This window comes from Homarus americanus, unplaced genomic scaffold, assembly GCF_018991925.1.
Source record: "Homarus americanus isolate GMGI-L3 unplaced genomic scaffold, GMGI_Hamer_2.0 scaffold46583, whole genome shotgun sequence".
Taxonomy (NCBI): Eukaryota; Metazoa; Arthropoda; class Malacostraca; order Decapoda; family Nephropidae; genus Homarus; species Homarus americanus.
The window spans coordinates 2,103,775-2,121,927 of NW_024731675.1; the positions used below are offsets into that span (position 1 = coordinate 2,103,775).

At 37.8% G+C, this 18,153-nt stretch overlaps 2 protein-coding genes and 1 long non-coding RNA gene across 8 annotated transcripts in view; all 3 read right to left on the reverse strand.

The window, feature by feature from the left end:
- Window positions 1-8: 8 nt before the first annotated feature.
- LOC121867762 lies at window positions 9-2,744 on the reverse strand. The gene is made up of 3 exons (XR_006089240.1): window positions 2,638-2,744; window positions 246-343; window positions 9-122 (listed from the first exon to the last, which is right to left on the reverse strand). It is a non-coding gene; the product is annotated as an uncharacterized LOC121867762 (long non-coding RNA).
- Window positions 2,745-3,696: 952 nt separating this feature from the next.
- LOC121867761 (ribosome maturation protein SBDS-like) lies at window positions 3,697-9,514 on the reverse strand. The gene is made up of 6 exons (XM_042367838.1): window positions 9,247-9,514; window positions 8,150-8,267; window positions 7,802-7,904; window positions 7,107-7,246; window positions 6,493-6,624; window positions 3,697-6,207 (listed from the first exon to the last, which is right to left on the reverse strand). The coding sequence occupies exons 1-6, from the start codon at window positions 9,390-9,392 to the stop codon at window positions 6,070-6,072; spliced, it is 777 nt and encodes a 258-aa protein (XP_042223772.1). The 5' UTR covers window positions 9,393-9,514; the 3' UTR covers window positions 3,697-6,069.
- A 1,522-nt stretch (window positions 9,515-11,036) lies between these two features.
- LOC121867763 (ecto-NOX disulfide-thiol exchanger 2-like) overlaps window positions 11,037-18,153 on the reverse strand; it is a 32,514-nt gene continuing 25,397 nt past the window's right edge. For all 6 annotated transcript variants that reach the window (XM_042367842.1, XM_042367843.1, XM_042367845.1 and 3 more), the window contains exons 13-17: window positions 16,018-16,140; window positions 15,318-15,458; window positions 14,868-15,057; window positions 14,112-14,232; window positions 11,037-13,692 (exon numbers count right to left, since the gene is read on the reverse strand). In XM_042367842.1, coding sequence (XP_042223776.1) covers window positions 13,602-13,692; window positions 14,112-14,232; window positions 14,868-15,057; window positions 15,318-15,458; window positions 16,018-16,140 — 666 coding nt within the window. In that variant the 3' untranslated portion in view covers window positions 11,037-13,601. The remainder of the gene's footprint in view (window positions 13,693-14,111; window positions 14,233-14,867; window positions 15,058-15,317; window positions 15,459-16,017; window positions 16,141-18,153) is intronic.

Consider the following 18,153-nt stretch of genomic DNA (forward strand, 5'->3'; position numbering starts at 1 on the left):
CCTCGTTCACCACTCCCTCTTCCTCCTCCTCGTTCACCACTCCCTCTTCCTCCTTCACCTCCTCTTCCTCTCTGGCCTCCTCCCTCAAGTTGCAAGTTTGCCATTTGTTCTTGTAACCCATCCTGAAGTTATTATTATCATTATTATTATTATCATTATTATTATTATCATTATAATCATTATTATTATTATTATTACAGTATTATTATCATTATTATTATTATTATTATTATCATCTGCCTCACCTGACCAGGTCTACGCAAGGTGTAATTCTCTTGTTCATCTGGAGGTTGACGCTGCCAGCCCCTTGCTCTGCCTCTCCCTCCTCGACCACTCATGTCAGCTGCCAGAAGTAAGACAATTTTTATCATCTATTTAGTTTAGGGAATTTAAATAACTCTATATATGTATGAAATGATCTCACTAACAATACTGTACAATATTTACTGAATATTAAATAGTTCTTCTGTAGTTGTTATGGTAGCGTTTTGCATTCAACACTGCTGCCCGACGTACGATGTGCTCCGGACTGTTAACAAAATCATGTCATGGTTATCGTATAGTAATATTATACTCCTGCTGTTGCCAGATAAAAGATGATACTCTGAAATTTCACTTATAAACGAATACACTGTGAACACATCGTACCGTAGTCGCTGTCGTCTTATCATCACTTGTCAACAGAAGCAATTTTAAACAACTTGTTCCTTAATGGTGGTTGGCTGACGTATGATACACTCATTCGTTTTACTGTTACTTTTATCCTCTTGGCCAATGGTTGGCTCGTTAGCCGCTTGGGCGGTCGGCCACATCTCCGTTACGCACTGTTGGCAGATACTGGGCATGCACCGGCTCCTGAATATATCATTACCTGCTCCAGTGTTGGTCAAGTCTGGTCTTGAATGAGCTCACACTCGGTACAATCACAACAGTTTCTGGCAGAGTATTCCAAGAGTTCACAACTCTCACGCTGGAAAAAAGTTTTAAAGTGTCAAGTTCGCAACTTCTGCGCGCCAGTTTGCCTACAGAACTTTCCGTTGCACTCAACCAGTAGTGTGCCTATATATACTGCTGATTAGGTCGCCGGTAATGCTGGGTAGTTGCAGGCGCTCAGTCTCTCTGGGCAGGTTCTGTCTGGTGCCTCACTTTGGACAGATGAAACTTCTCTGAAGATTTAAATAAGTGACCGGACCATGAGCATCAAACAACGCATTTTATGAATATGGTTTGCTGAAGTTCATTGCCCCACAATGGCCTGATAACTCTAGTTTGTTGTCAACGTACACACCCCGGTCCTTTTCACATTCAGTCTCTTCGTCCTGTTGGGACATGTGATGCGCCTCCTTACTGTTGGTGCAACCCAGGTGCATCCTTTTGCACTTGTAACATTGAATCTTTGCAGCCATTTCTTGGACCATTCTTGAAGCTCATAGAGATCTTTCCTCAGTGTTTGGTTCTTGTTTCCCTAAATAACTTGGCAAATACTTCTATGGAGGAATGTATAGCTTCTGGCATATCATTTATGAAGCAAACAAATAACAACATGCCCAATACACTGCCCTGTGGTAGCTCACTTGTCACAGGTACACGACGATTTCGTACCATTAATCACCACGTACTGTTTGCGGTCACGCAGAAAGTCTCCGATCCGTGCTAGGACACTTCCCCGAATCCTGTACCCTTCCAGTTTGATTCTCAGCCTTTCGTGAGGTACGCTGTCGAAAGCCTTGGCAAAATTTAGGTATATATTGTCGATATTTCTCTCGTGTTCTAAAATTTGAATCCAAACATCCAGTACCTTGAGTAACTGTGTTGAGGTCCAGCGGTTTGGGTGTTTGCTCCCCTCTGTAGAGAGTTGGATCTTTAACATGTTGGAAGAGAAAATTGTCCCTCATGACAAGGAGGTGGCTAGGGTTTAGTGCCATTATATTGTCAATTAAGGCTCTTAAGTTCCTCTAGTTTAATACGCTACAGAGTGGGGATCTGTAGATACACCCCACAATAATTAAGTCTCTACCTTTCAGCTTAATTTTACACCACTTTGATTCTTCCAAAACATCCTCTCCCTGTACCCTCACCTGGCTGGCTCTAAGGTCTTGCCCAGCATAGATAACCTCACCCCTCTTGCAAGTTTCTTGAGAAAGGTTCATAAATAAGTCTTATCTTTCTATATTGAACTCGCATTCCTCCGGTTCAATTCCCCCGTTCTGTATCGGGTTGATGTACCTTCAGTAGCGTTTCAAACTCCGCTCCCTTGTCGAGGAATGTGTCAGTATTAGTGTACATGACTTTCAAGGCGGAAATTGTTCTCTGTAATGTCTCTGGTCTTGGTATTGACTCCGGCCCCCTTTCCATTCAATGCATTAATGACACCACACAGACTTACCTGATACTAGTTAACTATCAGGTAGAATAACACATACCAAAATACCCTGTTTATGACCGAGTAGTATAATAGTTGATGTTACATACTAAGATACCAAGTGATACCAAACATACATAATACCCATACCATGTCATCTAATACCAACAGACATCACACATAGCAACAACCCTACCACACATTAATACCAAAATACCTCACTGATACCAAACTGTACCCTAAAATGGTATGACTTAAGGACAATACCACCTTACTTGACAAAAGCACTGTCTTCTGGTTGCCAATACAAATACCAACTGGTAGGAGAGCCGAGGCAGTACCCAGCCAGAGTTGTGTTATCAGTGACTTGGAGTTGTGGTGACAAGTCAATAATGTCTTGGGTCTGCTGATAGAGGGAGAGATAAAGCAAGAGACTGTGAGGAGATAATAGATAAGGGATAGAGCATACTGTCATCCCGTCTGGTCCCCGAGATATGCTAGAGACTGTCAGTTGATTGAAAGCTTCCAAAGAAGGGGTTAAGTTAAGTTCGGTATTCTTTGAAGTTTAACTAATTAAGTACTTCCAGAATAACACCAAAACACCAAAATTGCCTCTTGGAAACACATAATTAGCATTCATATAATGTAATTCAAATACTCCAAGCGTCATTACAACCACTAATTACTCAGCTATCGAATCATGGACCATAGATTCAGAATCAGCATAATCAGGAGCACCTACACTGGGATTTTCAACTTGAACACATGATTTCCATCACCGCCTCCATATAAAAAGTAAACATTTAGTGACAAGGAAACAGAAATGGCTGTGTTGAGGCGACAATGAAGACTTTGTTAACATAATAATATAATAAATGAAACTAAATTTAATAACACTCACCAGTTAATATTTCCAGAGCTTCATGTGTAGTTCACCATCTCTGCCTCACACCTGCTTCAACCCTTCACATCACTTTCTCGTCCATAGTAATGACTCCCTTGGACACCTTGGCTGGTATGCACTCACTTGCAGGTCATTTCCCAGACATAATGGACATAAAACACCAGTAAACGGTGATATTAAGCGACTCACTGCGATGCAACAGCCACAAATATTGACGGGCTACTGTATACATTTTGACTAGTGCCGATTGGCTCACAGGATGTAAATAACAAAGATGGTGGTGGGCCATATCATTGGTTCCTTTATGCTAATATTCGATTCATTTATCCCTTAGTTCACCGAGTTGATGAGGAATACTTTCTACATCACAAAATTTAAAGAAATATTTATCTTTTTCGTAAATGTTTAGGAAGAAAGATTACTACAGTAGTTTGATGGTAAATTATTTTAATATGAATTAAGACAAACCCAACAAACTCCTCACATTTTAAGGATTCAACAAAACCCTAATGTCGGTCATCCATAATTTATACATTACAACATGTCAACAGAATGGATCAATGTTTCTTTACTGTATTATAATCATCCAAACTGTAATAACTGTACTGTACTGTCTTTACATTACAAAAATATACCTTTAGTAAGAGTACAGTACTTCAACTTACCCCTACAAGAGTACATTACAGTATAGTACAGTACATTACACACTACTATACTGTACCAGGGATCAACACAGTGTGAGAGAGGGAAGATCAACAGTCTTGCTTGAGGGTCATCACACTAAGCTCAAGTCAGTGCTCCTATAACGTGTGGTCTATGGAGATACCCTTTACCTAACCTAACCAAATCTTATCTAAAAACATTAAAATACTAAGAAAATTTTGATAATTCGCATTCTAAAGCATTGGACAAATTACAGACCGTAATTTTTAGTGTAAGTAATTTACAGAACCACACGTTATACTGTAAATATCTTTATACCGCACGCTTTAGTAGCAGCCTTGAGCATTACAGGGGTATTACAGTAGTCAGCTGTTATAGGTTCTGTAATACACATGAGAATGGCTGTGGGGGAATATAGCTACAGGAGTCTGATGATGATGCAGTGATACAGTCATATTTGTATTAGAAAACCATCAAATATTACTGTATTTTAGGCCCGATTATATCATTGTGAAGAAGATATATGTACTTCACGTGATCATATTTCATTACTACTGACTTTAATGATTGTTTATTATTTCGTCCTAAGATATTCTAATCATTTGGGGTTCTCGGACAAATGACCCTACAGGTACTTCCTCTCGCTGCATTTCACTTCTGTAACCCCCCCTCCCTCACCTGTGATGACCCGTGTCCTAAAAGGTTACATCACATGAGTTGCCATATACTGTACTGGTTACAAGTTGCATCAGGTCAAACCCACACAAAACGATCAAGACTTTAGGGCATGTTGCTAATGGCCGATGATGTCGTCTGGTGTCAAGTGAAGGGGACGGAGAAGCGTCGAGGTGGCAGATGGCAGAGGAGAACGGTGCCATAAGGGGGGAATCACATCTAACGGACCCTCGATATAATGGACTTCCCTCTCAGTAGAGCGTACTCGTCTGGTGTTATGGAACATCAGGACTACCATCCAATATGTAGACGACTTAAACAATATTTAAAAAAAAAAAACATTCAGACTACGATGTTTAAATACAAGTTATCTATCTTATCTGTCTGTTTATCTTATTATCTGTCTGTCTGCTTCTGTCTATCAGTTTTCTTTACCCCTCACATGGGATGGAAAAACACCATAACAACATAAATAAGTTTTGATCTTTTAATGTGGGTCTGATTCACAAATTTTTATAACATTATCTCCAGGTCTTTAAGAGAAGCGATGTCACATATCATCTCCATGTATTTAATAGTTTCACGGCTTTCGCCTTCGTGATAATCTAAAGGACTCGGGACACAGTGAAGCAATAAAGTCGAAGATGAATTAAGCGTCAAAACATATCGGGCGAGAAATAAATGCAATGCTAATTCGTACAATCTCATCAGTAAGTGAATATAAGACTTTCATTACCTTCAAATCTTTAAACATACTTCTCCTTATCTTGTTGTGAAAGACTCCTGAAGCATAATGAAGCAGTGAACTAAAATATTTAAAACTGAAAACTAACACAAATTTGTCATGAAGGGAATATTTAACACACTAACTGAACATTGCATAAAAGATTCAACTCAACATAAGGGTTTGTGTGTAATGAAACGATGCAACACAATACTACTTCTGAGTTCTGTGGACCAATTTTGGCCAACGTGAGACACAAGGGAATGAGAGCAGGGCAGTCGGGAAGTGTTACTGAGCAAAACATATCACTTACCTACAACACATCTGATACACACACATGATACATACACACACACATGATACATACACACACACACATGATACATACACAAACTTGCATCTGTTATACATCCACATATTACACACACCAGTACAAGAAAGTGTCCCTCACTCATAAGACATCACCCATATCTATTATACACGCACACACGCACACACACACACACAGATCAGTACAACAGTGTCACCCACATATATTATGCACACATCTTACACAAACACACAGACAGACAGACAGACACACATATATTATGCACACATCTTACACAAACACACAGACAGACAGACAGACACACACATACACACATCTATTACACGCACAGATAGATAGACAGACAGACAGACGGTCAAACAGGCACCCACACACACAACAAACTGCCCCCATCTCTCCGTCACAACAAACTATGTGAGTGCGATGTCTTCATCGTTATCATCGGTGGCCTCCTTCAGACTCATCACCTCTATCTTGGCCCGACCCTTCGTGGCCGAGGTGATCATCTCCTCGATGACGCGGAAGTTCCCTGGGTCAATTAAGGCCACCTGGAAAATGCGTTAATTATAAGAGGCTATACAAATGTTAATGGATTTTGTGGGATATTAAACTAAAACATCAATATTTTATGGGATATTTAACTAAAACACCAATATTTTATGGAATATTAAACTAAAACATCAATATTTTATGGAATATTTAACTAAAACATCAATATTTTATGGAATATTAACCCAAAACTCCACCAAAACCAACCTAAACTACCCAACACTCCACCAAAATCAACCTAACCTAACCTCAGCTCACCTAACCTCACCCAACCCCATACTCACAATAGTCAGATCAGGTTCAAACGTCTCGGTCTCCACGTTCATCAGCGGCACGACCTTCTCCTTCAGCTTCTTGGCCTCCTTCCCTGGGATCATCAATTTCACCTTCATCTGGGCACGTTGGATGGGAATTCTCTGCGGGATAAAAACAACAACGTGAGTGCTCGATCGTCACCTCATTTCGACCTCGTTACGGGTGTCGAGAATCGTCATCACACGGGAAAATACATCGGAATGAAAACCACGACTTTTGATTCAATTCTCTGATTTAGGTGTACTGTTCGATGGCGTTGGGATCGTTTACATTCTGGACGCCCTATGGAAAGATGTAACTGTCGTGGTTTTTAGTCGTTCGTGGACTAGGGGTAATTACTGAACTAGAATACACACTTAATATACACACTTAATCACCTTAGTTAATGGGCTGAGGTAATTACTGAACTAGAATACACTCTTAATATACACACTTAATCACCTTAGATAATGGGCTGAGGTAATTACTGAACTAGAATACACACTCAAAATTCATGGCCAAGTTCATTACACTACAGCAGACACTCAAAACACAACAGCTATCGAATCCGGGTAACGCACTCTGACGCCGAAGCCAAACGTACCCCGGCCAGCTGTTTAATGACATCGAGAGCCTGCTGTTTGTTATTCCGCTTGGGGTTGAGGGAGAAATGGAGGTCCTTCATGGCGCTCTCGATCAAGGATACCGTGTATGGGGTCTTCGTCTCTGGATTGATGCACTTGTCTGGTAACGCGGGAGAAAGCATTTTTTAAATCGCAAAAGTAAACATCATACGAACTCAGATGTGGCATTAGGGTATGAGAGATAGATTGATAGTGAAATAAAAGAGGAATGAAAAGTAATGAAATGAAATGGTTGAATTATAGACTTGATAAAGAACAGATAAAACATTACATTGAAAGTTAATTAACAACAATGTTTACCTTCCTCCACATGACTAAAAATTACTACTGACAAAGGTAACTATTTCTTAAAGTAACTCAAACTAACATAAGTAATATTAACTACAATGAACACAAAAAGAATTATTGTTTCAAAAGTACAGTACTTGTATACGATAAAAGTTAATTCACTCATAAAAAAAGTAATTTGGATTAATATAACACGAAAATGTATAGAAAAACTGTTTAAGTATCTCAGAAGTAAACACAAATATACAACAATAATGTCCAGGTGTCGTAAATATTTAAAATCTACCCAAATATTAAATATCCGACACAAATATATACACCTAGGAGGCATAAGTGTCAGAAACATTAAAAAATTTACTCTATGTACCTGACACAATCGATGCGATCTCCTTTACTGACGACTCCTGATTTGCATGCCGCTCCTTGTCTGACACTTGCAGCTCGCCTTTCTCCAGAATCTGTAAGCAAATCTGAAAACATCGCGGAAATAATTAATTGTCCGGCAAAAATTAGACGGCACAAGATATCTATTAACGTCTATAAGAAAAATACCATATGTAGAGTTTCCCAAAAAATCATTTCCTTACCAGTAGTTTTATTTCTATATAGAGTTTTATATAGTTGGAAGATTCCGAATTGTGATCGATGAATGACACTTAAATTATCGCACAAGAGAGAGTTAAAATTATCATACAAGAGAGTGTAATAAACTAACCTCCTTTTGATTCTCTGAGTTGAAGCATTTTATCAGTTCTTCTTTTTTGGCGACCTGACCCTTGGACACGTTGGTGAAGATGGTCTCGCTCTGTAGCACCTCATCGATGTCCTTCTCTCTGTGAGGTTAAGGCTGTGTAGTGGGGTGTTGTGGACGCAGAGTGAACCTTGTCATCTTTACCTCAATATACACAAGAACCAGCAGTGTGTGGGTGGGTGGGTGGGTAGGTGTGTGGGTGGGTGTGTGTGTGTGTGTGTGTGTGTGTCCCTAAGAGGCAAATTAACCTTTTCCTCCCTTCAAAGTTAATATATATCTTTTATCTAATGACTGATAACTATACATGTACCGCGGGTCAGTAATGTTCCCCGGCTGAAGCGCACAACTTCCTGCACTACACACTGATACAGCATTCTACATTTGTGTTATTTAAGTCCCAGATAATGTAAGGCTGTTGTAATAGAAGGCCAGATCTGTTTAAACCTACAAGACAGGAGTGTTTGCTACTTGAAAATCTTGTCATCTATTATCTAATCTAATCTAATCTAATCTAACCTAATCTAACCTAATCTAACCTAATCTAACCTAATCTAATCTAACGTAACAGAACCTAATCTAACTGGGGTGCTTGACAGTCATTCCATGTTCTGGTGAGTACCGCCACATACTAACATACATAACAAAATATTAAATATCTCACTTATACGTAATTTGCGCCAGAAATGCCATTGAAGAAAAGTGTCTTAGAATTGTCAAAACTACTGATTGTAACTTTTAAATTTACGAGATTAGTTAAGTGGCAACAAGTGGAAATAATACCACTTAACCTAACCCCAAGCACAGGTATATAAGTCATTTGTGAGAGTTACGTCATAGAATAAAACTGTCTTATAATTGTCTAAACTATTAACTGCAGCTATAAAATCCTAAAAAAAAAAAAATTCATTGGGTGGCAACGAGTGATGCAATACAATACCCTAAGGTAGATAGTAATGTCATTTGATTACTCTGGTATTTATTAACGACACTAACCATATAAAACAGACTAACTAGTATATATAACATTAATATAGCATCACAAACATAATATTAATACCTACACTTTCTGACGCCAGCTTTGGACTTTATTCTTATAGCAAGCAATCTCAAACCTCTTGCCTCCCTTCTTCATCCTCACTACTGCTATGTTTGTCAGCCTTATTTGGTTAGTGGGCGTGAAGATCTTGCCTCCTCCTCCTTTACTCATGGTGGCGGTAACACTGTCTAGGGTTTAATTACGTGGGAAATGGTAAGAAAATGGTATGTCTCTCTTGGGGTCTTTTTCTTCTTCTTCTTCCTGACAAGTCGTAGTGAGGGTACTGGATCATGTTGAGGGGATTACCACGAACGAATCTGTGCTTAAATTATTATTATTTGTTATATTTTTAAAACAAACTTAATAATATTTTTAATTAATAATACTTAATCTGAACTAATATACTAAAATTATGTGTAAGTTAGTTTCTAGGTAGAGTAAGTTAAATTATTTTACTCTATGGTTTTAATAGTCATTTAAAGTTAATTGTGTGTGTATGAATTATCTAATATATCGTAAATTAACTTAATATAATTTATAATTCAGTTTTATTTATTAATTGAAACTAATTCCTTCTTGTTCATAAAATACATAATGTTTGGCATCTTGTTCGTGATACATAACTTAACATTGTTTGTTTTTCTGGCTTGACAACCAAAGCCTCGTTCAGTTTCTTCGGGTTCACTAAAGAATATTTTTGCGTTCATTAATATTTAAGAATAAACTATGATTTAAATATTCAGTCTATCACTTATTAATATATTTATGTTTTTGTTATTTTTCTCTTCATATATTCGGTCTGTGGGGAACTATTTGAACAATTCCGCCGAGAATATTTTTAGAATATTCCTTTTATTTTCACTAATTACTGTCTCATATCTGTCTAACTATAAATGTCTCATATATACTGTGTTGTTATGACTTATTTGTTAATATACATCTCAAAATACATTAATATTTTAGTTATATATTTAGATTTAGATTTAATAATTCTAAATGTAATATATTGTGAACCCGACCACCACAGTCTTGGCATTACTCACCAAAAATAACATCAACAGTTGTTCTTCTTCTTTCATATTTAGAATTAATTTTGTAACATTATAATTATGTTCTTATTATAAATACAAATTAATTATAAACAATATATAATCGAATGATGCCAAAAAATATATATCGTTTATATATCGTCACTATATCAGTAATTAATGCACAGTATATAGATATAATGATTAAATATTAAATAAAACAGCAACCACAGAATTCCGGAAATTCACTTCACTCAATCGATAGAACTATTATTTCTATGATCATTTTCTTATATTACATCAGGTTAGGTTAGGTAATACATTTTCTTACCTGATTCATTGGTTTCTTTAATCTGTAATTTAACCGTTTAGTCTATGTAGATAACCAACAGCTCCATGTATGAACACTGGACTGAGTTATGTCCTCTGAGGTGTATATAAACCTGTATTAAGTCACACCTCCGCCTATAGTATAACCTGAACTACAGCAGGCATTCTAATCTCTCTGTGGGTGCCTACACCTGGTGGCCCTCCTTTGGACATTTTCAATCAATTAACAGTCTCTATAGTATACCTTGAGGACCAGACTGGGTGACACCTGCTGCCTGTAGCTTTGTGTTGTAGTGTTGTAGTGTATATGAACTTATTGTACTATACTGTACTGCAGCTATACAGTACAGTACTTTAGGTGCTATAGCAGTTGTTTCATTATTTCTCAGACAGTAGAGTACAGTACCAGACTAGACTGTGAACCACTGGACAGGGAAGAATGAAGATAAACCACAAATTATCTTGAATCCCAAGTTTTTTATTTATATGTACATATATAAAATGATCAACAGGTATGTGAGATATCCAACATTAGCAAACCTTCTCTCACTTGTTCTCTCCAAATCTGTATGTTAAGTCAGTTAATAATACTCACTGAATATCATCAGTGAAGTTTTTGATGACGGACAAACATAAAGACACAACAAACTCAGGAACAATATACTGTACAGTAAGTAGAAGTTGGGTAAAGGGGAATTAATTACAAAACTATGAGAAGGAAGAGACACCCCCCCCCCTCCCCCCCAGTGACCAGACAAATCTTAAATAAAAATTTCCAGTGCATTTGTGCAGTACATAACATAATACAATATATCCTGTATATGTAAGTAGTCTGGGAGCTCTCTCTCTCTCTCTCTCTCTTGTATTCTGCACTCTAAAGATTCACGCTACATTCACATAATCAAACACCATCAATTATTACACGGCCAATTGGGTTATTAAAGCAATTTTACTTGACTGGACACATTGGCACGTCTTAAAACAGGATTCTATAGTTTGCCGACTCCTAAGTAAAGAAATTCTTCATTATTAGCCATTTCTCACCAAACAGCAATGTGGCTGGAATCAATTACCTTCCCAAAATATTTCACCCATGTCTTTAGTTTTAAATTACTACAATGTGAAGGCTATTTCTCACTATTCATATTTAAATCCAATAGTTACAGCTTATATCACTGACAACAACAACAGGTAGCAGAAGATGTTGCTTCAAACACTAATGTTGTCATTTACATCTTTTATGCTGAACAAAAATATGTGTGTGTTTCCTGTTACCCAAACTGACCTAGAGTTGTTTTTCATAAAGTCAAATCAGTACAAGTAATAAATATCTTGTAAATTAAACAAAATTCACAAAAAATTCATTGGTTCATTTAAAAAATTAATTGTGGTAAAAATAAATAAATATATATACCTTGTATATATAATCAAATCTTAATGTTCTTAAAAGATGAGACATGAAACACGCATATTTCTTAAGTCTTAGAAATATAATCCAAAAACTGTCAAAATTTATGATGTACTGTACATCCATGACAAGAGTACACTACTACTGTACTATACAGTCTCACATCTCAACTACCAGAGGACAACTAACAATACTTACATAGTGAAAGCTCTTAGTAGCCTATCACAAGGGCGGTCGGTCATCTAGATTACAACAACAAAACTCCCCAAACTTTTCGTCTTGCCACAAAAAATATAATTAACTCAATTTTCTTTAGGTACTGTATAGTTTACTTAAGATCACCTGAAGATTAGGCATCCCATCTTATTTCACTCTGATGGTGTAGCTCAAACACCCTGCACTACACTACCTAAAGGTGTTTAATCATCAGGTGAAATAAGCTGGGTTGTCTAGTGTTCAGGTGATCAATTACTTGTACATAAGTGGAGATTTGCTTCACTTTTGTCCTAATTTTATTCCCTTAACAATTATATAAATTTATTCCTATAACTTGCCTTGCACTCTTTAGTATCACAAGAATACATAAATTCCCTATAAATCTGTTTTGTCGTGAACTTTTTGCCGTGATATGAGTGTATGTGTGTCTTGAACCCCCACAGCTGTCTTCTCCAAGGTGTCTTTTTGGCCTCAGTTTATGTTCGAAAACTTACAATTAACATGACTTTGGAAATTTCTTTGATGAAAACTCTTGATGGTGAAGTAATTTTTAGTTCAGAGTAACACTAAGGCAATCTTTAAGACACAAGAAGTCAGCCAAGATTAATGGAAATTTTTTTTTATGGACATTTATTTTAAGACAGGCCAAAAGAACCCCCCCCCCCCCACAAGAAGAACGCTGTGTGACAACCACCGACAGGTGTGCAAGATGCCAAAAATATAATCACCTACTTCTGATGTATGAACAAGTAAGTAGTTCTGCCATATACTGTACAATAACACTACTGAGTCATGTTAAAACTCTACAGTCAGTTTCAAATGAACTCTATTAATGTAGTTACTTATGAAACAACAAACAATCTAATGAAAAGGATTACCCCAGTGGGCTAAACATATGCACTGTTGTTGAACAGGATTACAAACATGTGACACCAGTTATTGTATGTGAGACTATGAGATCATATCAGGGAGTTAATGTTCACACAACACTCATTCTGGAAGTTGTGTGTGTGCGTATCGGGGAAATTTTTGTAGTGTGTCTATCGATCTAAAAAATTAGTGTCATAACTTTGAACTCCTGAACTGACCCATAAAAATGTACAAAATTAATGTATTGGTATGACATGTCTAGCCAATACAACTGATATATTTTAACATTTTTAATTTCAGGAGTTCACCTTAGGCATGGCACTAATTTTCAGGAAGATACACACACAATTAATGCCTTCTTTACACAGACATACATACATACAGCTCCCAAAAACAAGTCTTGCATCAACTATGAACACCCTGTTATCACTCTTTAATTATTATTAAAAGTGAAAATTGTATCAACATTTTTTAAGAAACTTTGATATTAAGACCGTGGCACGAGCTGACTTATTACGGTTAAATCTCCTACGTCCCACAATCAAATCCGGTGAAGATCCACTTGCGTTCTAGACAGGCACCGACACCCGTGGTAATCTGCTTGTAAACGGTGGGGAACCTGGAAGGAAGGAGGGAGAAATTTTTTTAAAACTCTCTACATTTACCTAAGCATTTATTTCTAGACCACACTACTATACCCAATAACAACACATCTCCCTACTACATGTTTTTGATGCCATATATCATAATAATATCCTCAATACTCTACAGCCCTTCAGGTAACAATACTTTACACACCTGGTAAAAATTAATGTTTTATTTTGAATCACCGATCATATTCATTAAAGCAATGACGTCTCTATGTACTGGAATTCTCTCTCCATAATCTCCGTCAGATGGAGGTTTCACATCTAACGGACCCTCGATATAATGGACTTCTCTCTTTGTATACACTGTAGTCCACTAAATAGAGGTTTCACTGTAACTAAATAAATATAACAAACAAACAACTGCAGATAATGTCACAGAATTACTTACTGATTCAGCATGGACTCGATGTCTGAAGGACGGATTTCTTTATCAAACTGTTGGATGAAAGACCAAATGTAGTCGACGCTCGCTCCTTTTGGGTGTATGTGTAGGAACGTAGACGTGAGACCTGTCGGAAGAGTTAGTTTAAGTTAGACTCGTTGAAACAGTTTAAGATCACTGTCCACCATCACAGCTGTATTATTGTCTTACTGTCTTAACCATTTACCTGTCACAACATACAGAAGCTAGAACCAGAAGGACATTACACAGCGACTTTCCTTTATTATTACCCTGACAAATATCTATTATCACTGCAGTAAAAGATGTGTTCTCCTTAGGTGTTCCCCTTCCACACAACGGCTTAAGCTTGGTAACCGTCTCTCTTAGCTACGGTATAGTCTCTCACTCTCTCCTAATTCTGTACGGTCACCCAAGAAACTATCTGTCCTTGGGGTGATCGATGAATTCCAGAATGAACGCCGCGACTCCTGTTGTCTTGGTAGGGATGTGTAAATCCTTTATACATTGTGTCATATTTTTTCACCATAATTTCCTATAGAATGAGTGACTACAATATCCTAAGTCTCTCAAATAAGTAGAGAATAACAGTTTACAGCCAAAAAAACCAGAGGAAATATACAAACATATTTACTCACACCCACGACAAGCAAACACGATGAGTCCTATACCCCGCAGAGGCTTATACACCTAAAGGAACTTATAATCTAACCTAACATAACCAAACTGTGCTTCATGTCGTACCATTGAGTCGAGCTGTCTTGTCGGTGAGCGGTGCGGTAGGAATAGCGAGTAAGTCCTCGGATTCATCCTTGACGTCTTCCTCACCCTCAGCGTTGCCTCCCACTTGTTCCCTCAGCTTTTTCAACTTGGCGTGCAGCTCTGCCATCTTTGCGTCATCTTGGCGCTTACGGACGGCATTTTCCGAGAGGGTCTGGAGAAGGAGGGAGCATAATTCAGTCACACAACAGAGGGAAATTCACACTAGACAACACGCAAAAAATACCGATCTAAAAAAACGAGTATTTATTTTTTAATTAACCATGTCGCTAAACTCAGACTACACCTCTAACACCAGGAAGTAATTCTGTTCAATATCCAACTAAGCCACCGTCAACTTACTATTACTACCCTGACTATTATTATCTTCCGTCACCGTCAATAATACCGACAAGATCCAGTACAGTACACTACCTGTTGCATCCCTTGTAAGGTTTTCTTAAAGGCTTCAATCTGGTCGTCTCTCGCTGTCACCTCGGCCTTCAGATCTGCTTTGATGAGATCGACCTCATTTTTGTACGCCTCCATCTGACACCTTAAGCTGTCATTCTCCTCCTGTCAAAAGAAAATATAAATAAAAACTGAAGCTGATATAAACAACATGTACAGGATATAGATAAGACGTGAGACATAGATACTGTTGTTAAGTAGTCAATGGGCGCCGAGTTCCGAGACCATTGACATTACTCGTATTGTAACAACAAAAATTCCACTCTGAAAAAATATGCTGAAGGAAAGAGGCAGAACAAAATAGAGATGCCTAAAATATATAGAAGAATGATATAATTAATAACTTGCATCAACAACCCATTAATTCTTCCATGACAGTGGTTGAACTTAGCTACAACCAAAACATTTTATCACTATTAACTACTGACCACCGCCCCCAGCACAGGAGCAGTACAGTACCAACATAACCCAATAACTTAACATGAAACACCTTGAAAGATTTTATTAGATGTATAAATCTTGAGAAACATTTACACTGAGATTCTGTAAGTGCAATAATTCAAGGTGTCAAGATAACCTATGTCTTAATTCCTAACCTAACTTACCCCATACATTAAGGTATCAGGAACACTGTAAACTGTGTCAGGTGTGGAGGCAGACTCACCTTAAGGTATTCAGTCTGTCTCATCTTCTTCCTGGCAGGCGGTACACAGTCCTCTTCATCAGAGACGTCCATTTCTTCAGCGTCTTCTTTGTCAGATTCATCCAGCTGGATTTCCTTGATCTCCTGGAGCACCAATGAAACATATATGAATTAGTCTGGGGCCAAACGGACACAGCAGCATCCAGAGCAAAGCCTGACGTTTCCGGGTCTCGTGGCAAACAACCATTGTGATTTTAGCTTGGCATTTATTTTTATTATCTAGAGGAATTTTTAAGCTTATCAACCAATAGTAATAACTAGCCTGGTGTAGAGAGTGTGAGGCATGTTTAAGAGATCATTTGAGGCCTTCACAGATGGTACGGTGCGTGTGTGTAGATGTTAACAGTACGTCAATAGGAGCAAGAATCATTGACGTCACATCAACTCTGAGTGTTTAAGGTGATCCGAAAACAACGTACAGACACTGGCGGTTGAGGAGAGACATATTTCCCCCGCCCAGATGAATGTTTGTGCTGCAGGTTACCTTAAAGACTCATAATTAACTTGACACTATAGTTTTGGTCCAATATAAACACAATTAACATCTGTACACAAGACTGAACTGAGCCATCTTAACCTGCCATGATGCCTTAAGCACTATAAAAGTTAAAAATGCACATAGTTTATATCTGACTGTTGATAGGTATTGTATTGTATTTCTGTGATTTCACAGTTTAATTTATGACATTCCTGATTTGTAAGAGAGGAATGGTGAGATGGGAGGGAGAGAGGGTTGGTTATCTATCATAATGTCACAGACTGTTTCAACAACTAGACAGTTGTCTTCTTCATCAACAGCCATAATTTTGCAAACTAAAAAAAATAATGTGTACATACAACAGATGAAATAGAGTCTTCTTAAATTTTGGTTTTTAAAAATATTGATAACTGCTGCTAAAAAAATTTTTTCTCTTAAAAGTTTACAACTGTTTTAGACACTGCCAGCCAACTGAGTGTCAGTATTGCTTTTGAACCAATTACTGTACTAAGTCACAGACAATAAATACACTAGCAGCCTGAGATATACAGCAATGACCACCATCAGATAACACACATTATTGAATCAAGCGGAGGGAGACGCCAAACTGAGCTCGTGGATGCGGCTGCCAGCAGAATCCCATCCATGGATGCCCTCTTGAAAGCTTACCTTTAGCCATGAAATATGAACTTACCTTGTGGTAATCCTCAGGGTGGCATCGTGTCTTCACAAGGAGAGGGAAGCTAATATCTCTAATTTAGATTATCTAAAGAAGCTAAAAATATAACAGATGGGCAATGCCATGGTTGAGAATTCGTTCAATACTCACGAGATGAACTATATCATAAAGCGGTAGTGAATGAGAATAAGAGCAACAGAGAGACTTGAATGCAATGCTGAGCTTTGCACCAGATTGGTCCTTTTACTGCCTGTCAAGTCACAATCACCGTGGCGACCGTGCTCCTCCAACCATTGCTTTCGTCTTACCGAGAGACTTCTCCAAAAAGTCTAACCGAACTTGAGGCATGCCTAGCCTGGGGTCTGCAGCATGCACGTGGATTGCTAAATATGGATCTTATGACCAATCTAGGCCCATGCGCACGGCACGGATGTATCATTGACTTCACCCTCCAGGAATACATGCAACTTTTACCTGTCGGCATATACATAGTGACAACTAGATTGCACTTGCAAAGCTGTGTGTCTGCTCGTTTTGAAAGTGCTTGAGACCACAAAGGTATACATGACAATATTGAGAAAAGTGTAACGTTCCAAGCAAATTCAAAAAGGGGTATCACACAAGTTTTGCTCACTCTTAATGCAAAGCTTCAAACAGGTAAGAGACTGAGGCTGTCACTTGCAGCTGATGACCAGTTGTACATGGTATTTACACTACAGTACTCAACACAGCTAACCAAAATAGTCTTACCATCAAAAGGGAAACAACTTATTAATTTCAACAAGAGGAAGTAATGGAAGCTATAGAGAATACTTGACAATTACACAAGTTATAAGATAAGAAATCAGAAAAAAGGAGGAGGAGGAGATGAAGAAGAATTGATTGGATCTTAAACCCAAATTACAAGAGAGAAACTTCTATCATAATACAGTTAAGACGT